Raw genomic sequence first — 15,475 nt, forward strand, 5'->3', positions numbered from 1 at the left:
ACGTCTCTCGATAAAAAGAGGATATAATCAATATGTCTTGGCATAAACACACATCAGCCGACTGTTATATTTTTAAACTCACCTTTTTATAAAGCGTTTATTGATTTTTGATGTCTTAGTAAAAAGCGGATTAAAGGATTATTATTCATTTGATTTATATTGAAATTTACTTGAGTTTAATCTTTGTCTTCATTGTTAAGGTTACATACACCTTTATATAATTAATTTTAACTTTATTTCAAACAAAACGTTAGGCGGGGGCAAAAGAAATAAAATTTTAATATCAAACAACTGCGTTTACTTTAAAAAATTACTTTTAGAAAGTTTTTTAAGTGAACAAACTTTTAAGTAGGTAATATTTGGAAATAATTAATTGGTAACTCCTGCAAACCACTTTATTTCCAATTGAAAGAAAAGTCTCCAAAGCGAACACAAGATAGTACTGGTCAGAGCTGGAGTAAAATTAAATTGGGTCTGAGACTTAATTGTAGCAAAAAAAAGCTAATTTTTCATAATTTGTTATTTTATTTTTAACATATCATTATAGTTTTGGAATGTCACTCTGAAAATAATTGGTTTTTATAATTGACGCCACCACATTTTGGTTAATTATTTGCAAAAAACATAATCATGAAAGTCCACTTAATTTGATCCAATCAAATCTCAGTCAGGTTTTTCTCGTTTATTTCTTTATGGGGTTTTTGTTGTAAAGCACCAGAAAGTTGTACGTTTATTAAATATTTAATTATAACTTTTAATGAAATCAGTTGTTTGGCAATTTTATAGATATTTAAAACTCTATGCAGAAACAGAACATTTTTTAAGATCCTATTTTAGGATTGATAGGCTATTATTATCATAAGTAACTAATATCTCTATTTACATAATGTAAAAAGACTCTTCAAACACATTTATTTATGCTGTAAAACACGCTGAGAACTTGAAACATGTCAAATAGCTGCTTGTAATTAAACTTCAACAAAAACATAGAGTTGTTTATTTTTCTCATCTGCATGGGTCATACATCTTTCATTTTTGAATTGAGGTGAATGATAGAATCTTGGGCTTAAAAAGTTTAAGTTTTACACCTCTTGTAAAATGGTGATTTACGCCCCCTTGGTACGGTCATTAGGAACCAACAATCAAATTTAAAAGCTGTTTGACGTACTTAATTACACAATAAATTAACATATAACGGTAATCATATAATTATTAAAATCTTTAACCATCCGAACTATATGGTTATATAACATTTGTTTTTTTTAACAATTTATGATCATAAGTTTACTTTTTGCGAAAAACCTTTTTAGATAAGTAATTGTTTTTTCTGACAGGATTTCAAATTACCGTGTTAACAAATCCAGAACGCATACTAAATTTGAAGTTTCAGAAAATAAACTCAGCTCAGGTTTATCATAAAAACCCAATTCAAGATTTATTACTAAATATTTTTAGTAAAATACTAGGTGTTTTTAATATTCTTTCTTTTTGAAAACTGTTTTTAAAATCTTCTTGTGTTCATGTAAGCTACACAATGATATATATTATTTAAGAGAACAACCTGACTAATAGAAGTTCTTAGAACACTCATTATGATGGTTGTACATCTTTCGTAGCTCGAAAATCTACGGTTTTCATTATGATGGTTGTACATCTTTCGTAGCTCGAAAATCTACGGTTTTCAGGAGAATAAAACTAGAAATACGAACTTTTTAATAGTAAAATATTTCAACGTTAAATTGATATTTAACTTCATTGTATTTAAATAAATATATAATTTATTATAAAGGCACATATAGTTACTTTGTTAATGCCAAAAAATAAAGATTGTTTTAAGTTATAACTATTAATTTGTGCAACCGCGAACTAGGTCAGTAGCATAGAGCTAGTGGGAATGCAGAACAGAAAGGCAGACTTTTGTAAAAGCAAGCTGGGACAATTTTTCAAAAAACCAATGTTACTACAGCAATCTTGTCACAGCTGCCAACTGCTTGAGTGAGAAGGTAGTAGGTTTACGTAATCGCAAATCTCCAATCTTTGAAAGAAAGAAAGTGCGGTGTCATCTTTTCAGTTTTGACACACAGCAAAATATTATGACAAATTTGTTAATAAAATAATTTACCGTGTGTTAAAAAAATGTATCCGGTGCGCTTCTTCCAGTTTGCTCATAAAAAAGTACATTAGTTCGCTTAAATGTTGTTTAGCTATAAAGCATACTGTTTGCATTTAAAACAACAATCAGGATCTTGTAAAAAATATTTTCTGACATCAGTTTTTTATCCTGATAATAAAGCACGTGTCGTTTTAATTGCTCATCAAAAAGAATTAATATCGAATTAAGCTACTGCAAACAAATTTAAAAACACCTTTCTCGCACCCAATCATTTTTCTTTTTGCATCATATATAAAGCTTTTATTTTTCTTATCATATTTTCACTTTTTTTTTTATTGTTATAGACACGTTTTTTTTATTTTTTGTTCAGATAAATAATGTGATGCTTTCCAAACCAAGGAAACATCGTTTCTGATTTATTTATTTTTATTTTTTTTTTGTATTGATTTACTTCGCAATGTGTTATATTATGAAAAGTTTTGATTCTCGCTTAAAAACAGATATTTCACCTGGCATATATAAAAACACATTAGAAGAAACTATTAGTAAAATGCAAACTACGGCTCCACGGACATTATGAGTCACCTAGTAACACAAGCGACACTGTTTCCAATGTAAATCGTGGTGTGTTCAATACCCGTTCGTTGCTTAAATTTTGTAAGACTATAATTTATTTACGGAGAAATGCCAATACGGCTCCGCTAGTTGACCGAATCATCTTTTGAATAATTCTTGAAAATAAAACCGTTGCTTATTAATAATCCACTCTTACCTTAATTTTGCAGGAAACGCAAAGTAACGAAACAAATATGTCGATAGTTTTAATTCATGTTTTATTTAGAATTCAATTGGAAACTTGAAAGTTTGTTACAAATGTTCTTAAACAAGGTATTGATAATTTCTGGGCTAAGATAATTTATTAAAGTATTCACGAAAAAAGAATTCATCTTTCATTTCATTAAGTCTCGGAACTTGAAGTTTTAAATGTCGTAATTTCTTTTGATTATTCGTTGTTTTATTTTTTATCACCTATTCTGAGCAAGACATAATATTTTAATAATTTTGTAACTTTATATTACGTGATCTTGATTGAGTTATGACAAATAATAAAAAGAGCTTTTTTAAAAAATTAAAGAAGCATTTAATAAAATTTTTACAGAACTGCAAAGAAAAAAACGGTTTTTTTTAACTCGCAATTAGTAGTTGATTCAAAGAGTTTTCAGTGAGTATGTACCTTTTTATTCACGTGTTATTCTTAAACTTAACAACAAAATCCTCAATGTTTTTATCACGTGACTTCTACACGCAAAAATTGATTAAATGTATTAAAGCTCCTAATGTTGTTTAAAACAAAATTCGCTCACGTGATACATATTGATCCTTCTCTCAAACAAGTCGTGCCGAACTTTCCATAATGTTTATGTCCTTTAAATTTTACGGAGAGGCGGTCAGATCAAAACGGTTAATAAAGTCACTGTTACATATATATATACAGTTGTAAATTATTGGTTTAATGGTAGCAAATAATAGGTTTAAAGCTTGAAAGCATCGCCATTTTTTATTTTTTTACGTATGGCAATTCTTTATATATAACTAGGCAAGTGATTGTACATACGTTCGCTATTATTACTTTAGATATCGGAAAAGTTATATTTTTTTGATATATTTACATCTTTAATGATAAAAATGAGAATTTGAAAATTTATATTAGTTTTTTAAAATTGGTTTAAAAAGTTACTGATGATTTTCTTTTTTTTCTAAAGATATTTTAAATTCAACAAATGAAATAGCTTTGTTGGCAAATCTTTTAACAAATGCAATAGCTTTACTTGGAGATCTTGAACCCCTCAGTCATTTTTCTTATTTGAAAGCTTATTGAATTTTTAAGAAATGCAAAATATTAGTTAGTATATTAAAATGATTAGAAGCAAGTCTGTTTAATATGATTGGTTAATTTAAATACTATAATTTGGGTAAAGATTAAAATTTATGTAAGTAAAGCTTATGTTTAATGTTGTATACTATTTGTGAATGATTAAAATGCAAAAGCAAGGTGTAAGGCAGTTTAAAGTAATTTACAGCACTGAATTTAACAGTTAGAATTTAGCACTTGTGTAATGACATAACTTGATTATTTTTTATATAAAAAAAAGGTCTAAATTCTATAGCTTGAGAGTATAAAAGATATAAATGTAACTCTTTTTTTCTAATATACAATGTTGAAAATTTTGTACAAAAATCCTTTGGGTTACCTTACAAAGATCAAAATAAAGTCTGATTGCCAATTAAGTACTGCCTGTTACTAGGGGGATATCTTGATGTTTTAATATTCTATTATCGTTTATCATCTTAATTTGAGTATTAACATAATATTGGACAGTCTTAGATTGGAGATCAGAAATTATTCCAGGCTTCATTACATGTAATAAAACTCTTCTTCCTCAATTTTTAATTCTAACTTTTTAACACTAATTTAAATGATATCTAGTTTTTAAATGATCCTAAGATTATCTATACCTTGAAGCATTTCATACTCCAATTGACTTAAAACTGTTAAAGTTTTATAAGATTTCTTAAACAATTGAATTATTTTATAAACATAAAGAACTGAGGTTTTTAATAATTGTGATAATCCTAACAAGTTATGATGACTAGAAAAATGTTATGTTGCCAAAAAAAGTGTCAAAATTTTTTTATTAAATATTTAAATAAATGGTTTTCTTTTTAGATATTGCAAGCAGAAATTTTCATGTAGATTTATAACTATAGATTTCACATTCAGGTTAAGACATGGCCTCGATGGCTTCACTTTTTTCTTTCACTTCTCCTGCTGTTAAAAGATTGCTTGGGTGGAAACAAGGTGACGAAGAAGAAAAATGGGCTGAAAAGGCTATTGATTCCTTAGTAAAGAAATTGAAAAAACGAAAAGGTGCTTTAGAGGAATTGGAGAAGGCATTGTCAAATCCAAGTTCTGGTAACTCTAAATGTGTAACTATTCCAAGAAGCTTAGATGGTAGACTTCAGGTTTCCCACAGAAAAGGACTTCCCCATGTAATTTACTGCAGGGTTTGGAGATGGCCTGATCTTCAAAGTCATCATGAGTTGAAGCCTTTAGATTGTTGTGAATTTGCATTTAGTTTAAACAAAAAAGAAGTTTGCATAAATCCATATCACTACAGAAGAGTTGAAACTCCAGGTATAAGTTATTATTAGAAAGTTTATTTGGCATAGCTTACAAAAACTTATGTATTTGCTCCACAGTAATTGACTTTGAGTTCAATATGATAAATGTATAGTTGAAGTAACCATAAACTAAATATATGGTGTTAAAAATTTGTTTTTGTTAGAGTAATTGCCAATGTCTAAAGTTTTAGTTGCATAAAGTTTGTAGTTACATTAAAGTTTTGCTTATTTAGTTTTTGACTGTCTATTCGAAATTTTTGTGTTGTATTTTGTTAAATTCGCACTATGCTAACTTAAGTTTAGCTTTTTCTGCTTTTCAAATAAGTTTTCAATAAAGGAGGCAAGGATGTGATCACACTTGAAATACATATATCATTTATATCGCCCTTTTTTTTGCTTCTATCAATACCAAATAGTGTAGTCAAGTGTGATTCACCAGTCCTAAAATACTCACAACAAATAATGATGTATTAGAAGTTAAATAAAATAGTTCTGCAATCTAATGGGATTTGTAAAATTCTTAAGTTTTTGGAATATATTTTTCAATACTTTTTTTTTTACAAATATTCAATTCTAATTTTAAGGCATATTGATAATCAGCAGATTATATATATATATATATATATATATATATATATATATATATATATATATATATATATATATATATATATATATTAATCATTATATTCATCAGTATGACAAAAACTTCAGCTTAATCATGATAAAGCAATTATTAGGCTGTAATGTAAGTTAATGTTTACACAGGCAACTTCACTTTCTAGAAATGAAAGAACATTTAAAGTGAATCACTGCTTTCAAGGTGTTACTTAACTACAGTGAAGTTATTTTCATTCTCTTCTTAATAGCAGCTTTTGGCTTTCATAAATACAAAAAATATTATTTTAATAATGCTGATAAAATCAAAATTAAGAAAATAAGATTATTTACAAAAATAACTTTGTAGTTGTATTCAAAAAAACATCTATGTTTCACTGAACAATGACTTAAGATAGTCAGAGGGTGTATGTTTATACAGTGAATTTTGCATGGTTAGATAAAATGTTGGAACTTTGAACAACAAAGGAATCAATTTAGATGCAAATGTGGGTTTGTTCACATACCAAAATAATTTGTAACATAAATGTAATTAATGACCTAAATGATGATTTTCATATTATCAATCAAAACAATAGAATTATTAACTTCTGATAAGTATAATTAAATGTAAGATTAATATTGTTAATAGCTTCATTTAGTATTGCTTTTATTACTTTTATATATACTTTTTATGTTTCCAATGTTGATCATTATTATAATTGACTGTTTAGTTTATTTAAAAGTTAAAATCTTATTTTAAAAAATTTGATGAAAAATGAAATTTGTATTTTAAATATTTTTAGTTTTACCACCTGTTTTGGTTCCTCGACAAAGTGAATATCCACGAGCACAAGCTCCTTTGCCCTATCATATGCAGCATGCTTCTCACACAGGGATGCCACATAACGCAACACTTTCTGGATATCCTCAAAGTGCCTATTCTTCAAATTCTGGTACTTTTTTAAAATAGTTTTGTAGTGTTTCATGTGTAGTTATATTTTCTTTTTATAATTTAAGTGTTTAATTCAAAATTATTGTAAGAATTAACTAGTTAAACAAAACTTGTGTGTTTGGCAAATATTTTTCAAAGTTTAAGTATTACTTGACAAAAATCATTTTAATGGAAAATTAGTAAGCATGAACTAAAGAAGGAATTCATGACCATTTCATTAAATAGTATCATATACAAAAGCAATATAGAATTTTTTCCATTTTTTTCAAGCCCTATTTCATAGCATTCTTGATTTATATTTGTCCAAAATTCTTGGGAACATCAGAAGATGGCATTAACTCTAAGTACTATATGTTCATGCAATAGATGAAATGTTGTAGCTGGCTTTGTCAGTGGTGTCAAACTGTTGCCTCACAGGGTTAGTTTTGTTGGCCCACAAGTGACTTTCAGAAAAAAATTGTAGTACAAAAATAATTTACCACACCTTTTTACAAATTTTTTGCATAATTATATTATTTTTTCTCAAATTCTGAAGCTTTGGAAAAATCTCAATGATTGTCTGTTTCACTCTTAAGCCAATTGCTTTGGAGAAAATTTTGGTAAAAAATTAGGAAAAAAAAAATGTTGCAGTATAGTTGTAATCAACCCTGAAAAAATCATATGGAGTCAGTAAACTAACTGTTTTGCAGTGAGGTCTTGGAGGAGTTTTCCATCCTAGTGCATATCAAGAGTCTTTCAATTAATTTTTTTTTATTTTTGGCAAATTTTTCAAGATTCACATTCTTAATGGGGAGATGGATCTGGATCTCTGTCTATTTGAACTTTTTTCATTTAGCCTCTTTTATTTAACTTTTTCATAAAAATATTTCTACTTGAACACAATTTGCTCCTATAAACTGTTTCTTATTGTGTTTTGTTTATTGCTGCAGGTCTGCAAATTTCCTTTTAAATTCATTAATAACAGAAATATGTTGCCTGATTTTAATCCATAGTTGGGTTTTTTAACTGTTAAAGAATATCTTAGACAGTGCACTAAAGATAGTAACATAAGAGATTAATCACATTTTTGAAATTTTTAATCTGTGATTGCAAGTTGATGGCATCATCCCAAATTTAATCTACTCAATATTTACAGAAGATTTCCATTTTCTTCAAAATGTCTTATACAAAAGCCAGAATAAAACACCACTTTAAATCTAACATTAATAAAACAAAATACTACTATAAATCTCATCTCTGTTGTTTTTATCAAACTTGTTTACTATTACTTTAAAAAACACCTGACCTCTATTGATAGATGTGTAGTGCAGAGAGATACCAGACCAATTGATAAATAAAATAGTGCAAAGAGGCTTCAAGCCTCTTTTTTCATCATTATACTCTGAATTGTTTTAGAAAATATGGACATAAATACTATGGTCCTTGTAACAGCTTCTTTATCCTAGTCTGTTTTATTTTTAGATTTAATTTTTTTTGGTGATGAAATTATTTTGATTTTATTAGATTGTTCTCCACAAGTTAAGTACATAGGTTAATTGTATCTGTGCTTGGTATGATATCTGTTTTAGGCATATCCTGAAAGATATGTTAAAATAAAAAGACTTTCAACTTAAAGCATATTTTACATAAAAATATAGGACTTCCAAATCTTTGTGTTTTATCTTTATTTAAGAAATAGTTGTTGAAAATCAAACTGTTTTGTTTAATAATTTGTTGTGTCATAACCAAAAAGTAAAAAATATTCCATCAACCTGTGTTCTAAACAACTCCCCTCTACTTTTGATTATTTTTGCAGCAACTTGATTAGTTGCTGGGTTTCTAAATGTTAAATTCATTTTCGTATGATTTCATATGATTAGTTTGGTGTGAAGATTTCCTTAAAGTTTAATATATAAATATTTCTTTCTTCCATAAGTTAAACAATAAATCTTTTTATTTGAAAATTAACATGAAGTTTTAAAAAAATATATTAAAAGTATTAAGCTCTCATAGACATAAAAAATATTAAATAATTGTATTAAATTATTATATTAAATAATTGTATTAAATTATTATATTAAATAATTGTATAAAATTATTGTATTGAATAACTGTATAAAATTAGAATTTTGCTTAGAATTTTAAAAATGGGAATGATTAACAATAAATAAACAATGTCTAATTTTTAATTTAATTAGTATTTCTTTACTAACTTTCAGCAATTAGAAAAAGCAACAACGACATAGATTGTTCTTAATTCAGCTTCCAAATTGAAGAGTGTTTTTCAAAAGAGATATAAGTCACATTCTTCAAAATGTTAAGAGATGTTTTTTGATGAATTTCAGCCACACTGGTTCAAAGCATGTTGCAGATCACATTGTTTAATCTCATAAGAATGCTCATTTAAAATAATTAGACTCAAACATTGGTAAAAGATTTTTTATGAAATGAAAAATGTCTATCAAATATTTTAATTATTGAATCAAAAATTGGATTGTCTTAAATAAAAACTTGACCCTCCTTACACCTTTGTTTACCATCTGAATTAACTTTTGACACCCTTATACCTCTTTGGTAGAGACATATTTAATGTATAACCCCTTAATGTTTGGGGCAAAAGTTTATTTGAATGGGGTTAATATTAAAATTTTTTTAGTACATAAATTTAAACAATCTCATTTTAAGACAACAATATGGAACAATCTATGATACCAAAAATAAAACAGAATAAATTTATTTTTAGCAGAATAAATTTATTAGGTGTAAACAAACAGTTCATTTTCATTAAACTTATCAACATTCTGTTTTACTCCCTCAACACTATCAAGAACACAGGCATGGAAGTTCTGCTCAAAAAAAACCATTAACTTTTTTTACATCTTTTTGGCTCTCTTTTCCTTTTTGACTTTGTTTTCTAATGGTCTTAGTATTGGTTCAGCCGTCTTTAAAAATGTTGTCCTTTTTATAATAAAGAACTAGCAATGCCAGGCTCTACAGAATATGGACTTTGCACTTCAATTTTCTCGTGAGAGTAAGTCATAAATTTCTGATCTCTCAATGGAAATGGCTTTTATTTGTAGCCCTTTTTTGGTTATCTTAAATAAACTAATCTCCTAGTTTTTGCACTGTTCCATGCTCTGATTATTTCTGTAATATTCCAGAGGAGAAAGAATGGTTTCTTTTTTGCATATCACTTTTTTTAATACCCCAAAAACTTAATCAGGAGTTAAAAAACTGTGATCCCCTGATTGGAAAAAAAACAGCTTTAAACATAACACTAGTTTCCACAAAATTTTTCAAAAACACAAAACAATGAAATATTTGTTCTGTGATGAGCAAGCGTCAGAAAATAAATATAGGTCTAATTGTACTTTATCTCCTCTTTCTGTACTTAAATCATTTTTTTAACTTAGAAAAAAAAAAAGTGAACCAGGGCTAAAGACACTTTGTTAGATCTTTTACCATTCTGAGTTTCCAAAACGAACATGTTATCACTATTTTGCACTGTTTGATCATGTCAAACAAATGTTAAAATGTAGAGCCCAATTTGTCAAGCATAAAATACTTTACCAAACTAAATTTAGGAGTTAGTTAAGAGTGTAGAAATAATTTACTCTTAATTTCTGCAAACTATTTAGCAAACTCTTCTACCTTTAGTTTAATATGTTTCTTATCAACTTTTTTTGTGTTTCATGAAAAGAACAGAAATCTGTTTCTGGGTTTTCAGTACTAACATTGAACTTTGTGTAAAAAATCTTTTTAAATTTAGAAAATGATGAAATATCCATGTTGTCTTGGTTTCTATGAAGTTTCCAGTCTCTCAATAATTTTTCAAAATTCAATTCAAGGTGGAAGATACACTCACACTTTTTCCTCTCTCAAAAAGGTGAATTTTATAATTCAATAAAGGTTGTGTGAAACACAACCTTTATTGACTTATAAAATTCACTTTTGAATTGGTGATTTTTTTATCACTTACAGTTTGTCTGAAGCCTCAATCTTTTCCAGGTCTCTTTGTTTTAAGTCAGCCACTTTTTCAGATTGGTATTCTCTTTTCTCAAAATTTGAAAGTTGTTTTAAAAAATCCCAGATTTTCAGATTTAATTTCTGATTTTTTTTGTTTTTAAATATTGTATTATTTATGTTATTGAAAAGTGTAATAAAAATCAGATGGTAAGAAACATATATTTAACAAACAAGAACCTTTCAATAAACTAACAGTGAGTTAAATATTGAAATAGTTTTTGATTTTTGTTATAATTTTATGGACTGAAGAGAATATGAAAATATTTGGTTTTACTTTAAGTCTGTAACAAAAAAAATATTATACTGAGGATTCTGAATCTGGTGTTTTAACCTTTTTACAAGAATTTGGTTCTTGTTTTGCCTTCATTATTACATAGAACTAAAATGAATCAGAATTAAAGACTTGATGTTAATAAAGCAAGACAGTCTATGACTGCATTTATGTTGTCTGCGTTGAAAATTTTTTAAGATTCTTCTAAAAATTAGAGGAAGTTTGAATAAAAATACTTACAACAAGCATTATTTACCTAAAATTATATATGTAAGTTATTTTTACATCCAGCAACTAAATTTGCATGACAAATGTTTTGGTGTTCATTAATATACAAGCATTAAAAGAACTTTTGAAAATTTGAAACAATTTTCTAGATTTTGGCATTTGGAAATTAAAGATTAATGCTTTAAGTTTTAATACAACATTTAAACTTAGCACACACAAAAAAATTAAAACTGAACAGCCTAAATATTCAAATAAAAGATATAAAATGGATGCATTAAAAATAATATCTCAAGTTTGAATGCCACAAAATGCTGCAAAGATACCATGATATGAGGCTATGCAAACTTTTGATGCTTGTAAAACCCTATAGGTAAGTAATCATCATATGTAAGGCATAGTAATTTGCTTTAACAACCGCTGTTTAAATTTTAGCCAAAAAACCATTTCATTTAAGAGATAGTGGTGAAAAATGATGCTATAAACAAAGAAAATCTAAAAATATTTGTAACTATTTTGTTCATTATCTTGCTTTAACATTTTTGTTACTTTATTTACCTTGGCTATGAGCTTGTAATTTAGAAGATTTATTTTAGTATAAATTATTTTAAAACAGTGCCAATATAAAAGGTTAGCCATAGGACCTGCGATATATCAACTCTTTTTTTATTTTTTGATAAACTCTTTAAGTCCTTTTACTCTTCTAATTTCTTATGTAAATTATTTAATTATTTCTTATGTTGATTTAAACATCTTAACGTTCTTTAAAATTACTATTTTTTGGAATAAATACAAAAGAATAAATATATTTAATATTTAATTAAAGTAAAAGTGTAGTTTTGTAATCTAATTTTAATGACTTAACAATAATATAAATCGCATCTGACTTTTTTAAATTCTGCTTTAAGCATTTTAAAAAAAAAATCAATATCAATATGATAAACTTTGCCAAACCTGTAATGCTATAGGTTTTTAGCGTTCTAAAAAAAATCCACCTAAAATTATAGTTGAAAAATGACCTTTTTAATCCTCCTGTTGTCCTCCGGTCAAAATGACCCATCACTGTGTTAAAACCCCCCAAAAAATCCACTAAATACTTTTTCTTTTTAACTTAAAAGTTTGTCACTTTTCCTAGATTGCCCCCCCCCCCCCCCCCCCCCAACAGTAGAAAAAGTGAAATGTTGCTTTTATTCACATTTCCATGTAAGCTGTAAAAAAAAGGTACAAAGGTGTATACAGAAAATATCTATTTGCTTATAAAATATAACATTAAAAACAAAGTTGTTTAATTAACTTAATATTTCTTTTCGATTGTCATTTTTTTCCTGACAATGTGAAAGTAGACTTTTTAGCAAGATCTTTAAAAAAATAATCTGCCTTTATCCTAAAAGGTGTAATATTTTTATTAAAATTAGCATTTGTTATACTGTTTCTTGCAGATACACCACCACCTGCATATATGTCAGAAGATGGCGGTAGTCCACGTCCTGATCCTAATTCAATGGACACAGATGGAGCAATGTCACCAGGTTAAAAAACTAATTTATTCAAATACAAAAATGGAAGAAGAAAAGTGAACTATTTTTATTTAACATTTTTTCATTCAATTCTGGTGTAATAAATGATTTATTTAAAGAGGGTTTTTCATTTTTAATACCAGTTATTTTAACGTTATGTTAACAGACATTAAATTGATTTACCCACATTTTCACAAGTCTGATGTTTGGCTGCAAAAACACAGATTTTATCTTAACTGATTGCCGTCTTTGTTAATTTTAAAGCTATTTATTTAGATGTTATTTTCTTAGATGTTACACCAATAACCTATCAAGACCCATTAAACTGGTGTTCAATAGCATACTATGAATTAAATCTACGTGTTGGTGAGCCATTTCATGCATCTGGTACAAGTTTGATAATTGATGGTTTTACAGATCCAAATACGAGTAGTGATAGGTTTTGTCTTGGTGGTATGTCTAATGTTAATCGTAATTCTACTATAGAAAATACAAGAAGGCATATCAGCAAGGGAGTTCATTTGTATTATGTTGGAGGTGAGGTGTTTGCAGAATGCTTAAGTGACAGTGCTGTATTTGTTCAGAGTAAAAACTGTAATTATCATCATGGCTTTCATCCTTCGACTGTTTGTAAAATACCTCCTCAGTGTACTCTAAAAATTTTTAACAACCAAGAATTTGCGCAATTGTTATCTCAAAGTGTCAATCACGGCTATGAAGCTGTGTACGAGCTTTCAAAACATTGTACAATCAGAATGAGTTTTGTCAAAGGTTGGGGTGCAGAGTACCACCGACAGGATGTAACCAGCACCCCGTGCTGGATAGAAATACATCTTCACGGCCCTCTTCAGTGGCTTGATAAAGTGTTAACACAAATGGGCTCTCCTCAAAATGCAATAACCTCCGTCTCATAAGAAGCTTATGCACTTAGAAGGCGTTTTTACTAATATATTAGCTTTTTATACATATAAATTATACACTAGTATGAAACAATTTTTGTGTTTAAGTTTTGTTTTAGTTTTCGAAGAGGAATTCTATGAGTTCTTTGATGCCCAGTGCAGAATCCTAATTCAATATGATGTGTGGTCCAATTATATTTAAAAGAAAAGATTTTTTTTATTGCTAATTCAACTTTATCATATCATCTTCATTTATTATAACTGTTTTTTTTTTTTTTTGTTTTTTTTTTTTCTTTCATTTTTTTGTTTAAATTTGAACTATTGCTTTAACATCTACATTTTATTTTTGCATTTATGTCCTTGAACTGTTGGTACTGACTTTAATTCTAAGTTAGTCTGGCTGAGTAAAGAAATTCTAATTTTTGATTGGAAAAAAAATTTTAAAATCGCTGTGATCTTTGTTCATGAGTCTATCTTTTTTGCTTCATTTTTTTTAACTTTTCGATTGATGAAAACGCATGAATTTATTATTTTTTTACAAAATTGATTTGACCCACTTCAATGTTATGTCCAGGTTATGGATTCTAATAATGTTTTTAAAAATGAGATGTTTTTTTTTTTACGATTTTTGAAATTTCATTTTGATTTGCTGCGCTTAAAGTGAATAGTTTTGTGCTTTGAATTTTAGCTGCAGGTGACGCAAAAGTCTAGAGTGAAACTAATTCTTGTCCAATCATTTCCATATTATTTTGCATCCAAATCAAACTTGAAAGGTTTAGTTGCTGTAATGTTTTGGGCCTGTTTTTTTTTGTTTTTTTTTATGTATTTTTTTCAGTTATAAAAAATTAAGCGCGAGATGTTAAAAGTACTTTGGCGTGCAATATTCAGTTGTTCCGGGGACAATGGTATATGCAAATAAGATGTTTGTATGTGTGTACCGTTGATGTAAATACCTGTTAGGCTTTTTATTTCAACGTGAATTTATGTTTCATGGAAAATGGATTTTTTCTAAAAAAGATTAACACAAACATCCTGTTTTTTTATGTTAATTTAGCTAATAAAGATCTAGGGAAGGTGGGGGGGGGGGAGGTTTTCAAAGGATTGGAGCTACCGAGTAATAATTGACATGTAGAATTAAAAAGTACGCATTGTTTCTTCTATACCAATTGTATATTAACAAAAAATCTATGTAACGTATCTATATTGTTAGGTACCAATTGTATATTAACAAAAAAAATGTTTTCTAAATTATCTTACATTGTCCTCCGAAGCTATGGGCTCTCTAAAAGAAAGTACTTTTCCAGGAAACAAAAACCTTTAAAATAATTATAAAACAGTTTTAACTTTAAAAACTTTAACTTAAATTTTAACTTAAAAAAACTTTTTATTATGAGAATATGATTTGCTAATAAATTTGGAGATTAAATTCTCCTTTTATTCTCACTTGTATGATTTCTAACTTTTTTTTTAAATGAATGAAACAAACGAAACTCTTTTCTTTTCGTTAAATTGCAGAACAGCACTGCAATCTAATCATGAACTGTTCATTTCAGATGTGGGTCTTAATTAAGGAAAACGTAAGTTTCAAAGTTTATTACATAAAACTTGAAAAATGTTTATTAGAAACATACAGTAAAACTAAATCTAAATATGACAATGACACGCTGTAAATGTATTTTCACACAAAAAATTGATGATTGTAATACTAGA

General features: G+C 27.5%; 1 protein-coding gene across 5 annotated transcripts; it reads left to right on the plus strand.

The window, feature by feature from the left end:
• The first annotated feature begins 2,379 nt into the window (after positions 1 to 2,379).
• Positions 2,380 to 14,368, plus strand: LOC145189907 (SMAD family member 5-like). 5 transcript variants are annotated; one of them, XM_090090802.1, is made up of 5 exons: positions 2,380 to 2,770; positions 4,896 to 5,309; positions 6,700 to 6,849; positions 12,789 to 12,878; positions 13,158 to 14,368. In XM_090090802.1, exons 2-5 carry the CDS (start codon positions 4,904 to 4,906, stop codon positions 13,778 to 13,780), a joined length of 1,269 nt encoding a protein of 422 aa, XP_089946928.1. In that variant the 5' UTR covers positions 2,380 to 2,770; positions 4,896 to 4,903; the 3' UTR covers positions 13,781 to 14,368. The 5 variants fall into 5 exon arrangements, with proteins under 5 accessions (XP_089946928.1, XP_089946927.1, XP_089946930.1 ...); XM_090090801.1 differs by lacking the exon at positions 2,380 to 2,770 and adding an exon at positions 2,955 to 3,001; XM_090090804.1 differs by lacking the exon at positions 2,380 to 2,770 and adding an exon at positions 3,131 to 3,335.
• The last annotated feature ends 1,107 nt before the right edge of the window (positions 14,369 to 15,475 follow it).

This window comes from Hydra viridissima, unplaced genomic scaffold, assembly GCF_058129835.1.
Source record: "Hydra viridissima isolate aposymbiotic clone 2 unplaced genomic scaffold, HvirCarnegie_v1 scaffold_6, whole genome shotgun sequence".
NCBI classification, from domain to species: Eukaryota; Metazoa; Cnidaria; class Hydrozoa; order Anthoathecata; family Hydridae; genus Hydra; species Hydra viridissima.

Coding starts and splice junctions, on each gene's coding strand:
- LOC145189907 (XM_090090802.1), top strand. CDS start 4,904: ATGGCCTCGATGGCTTCACTTTTTTCTTTCACTTCTCCTGCTGTTAAA. Junction 6,850..12,788: donor TGCCTATTCTTCAAATTCTG/GTACTTTTTTAA, acceptor TGTTTCTTGCAG/ATACACCACCACCTGCATAT. Junction 12,879..13,157: donor AGATGGAGCAATGTCACCAG/GTTAAAAAACTA, acceptor TTATTTTCTTAG/ATGTTACACCAATAACCTAT.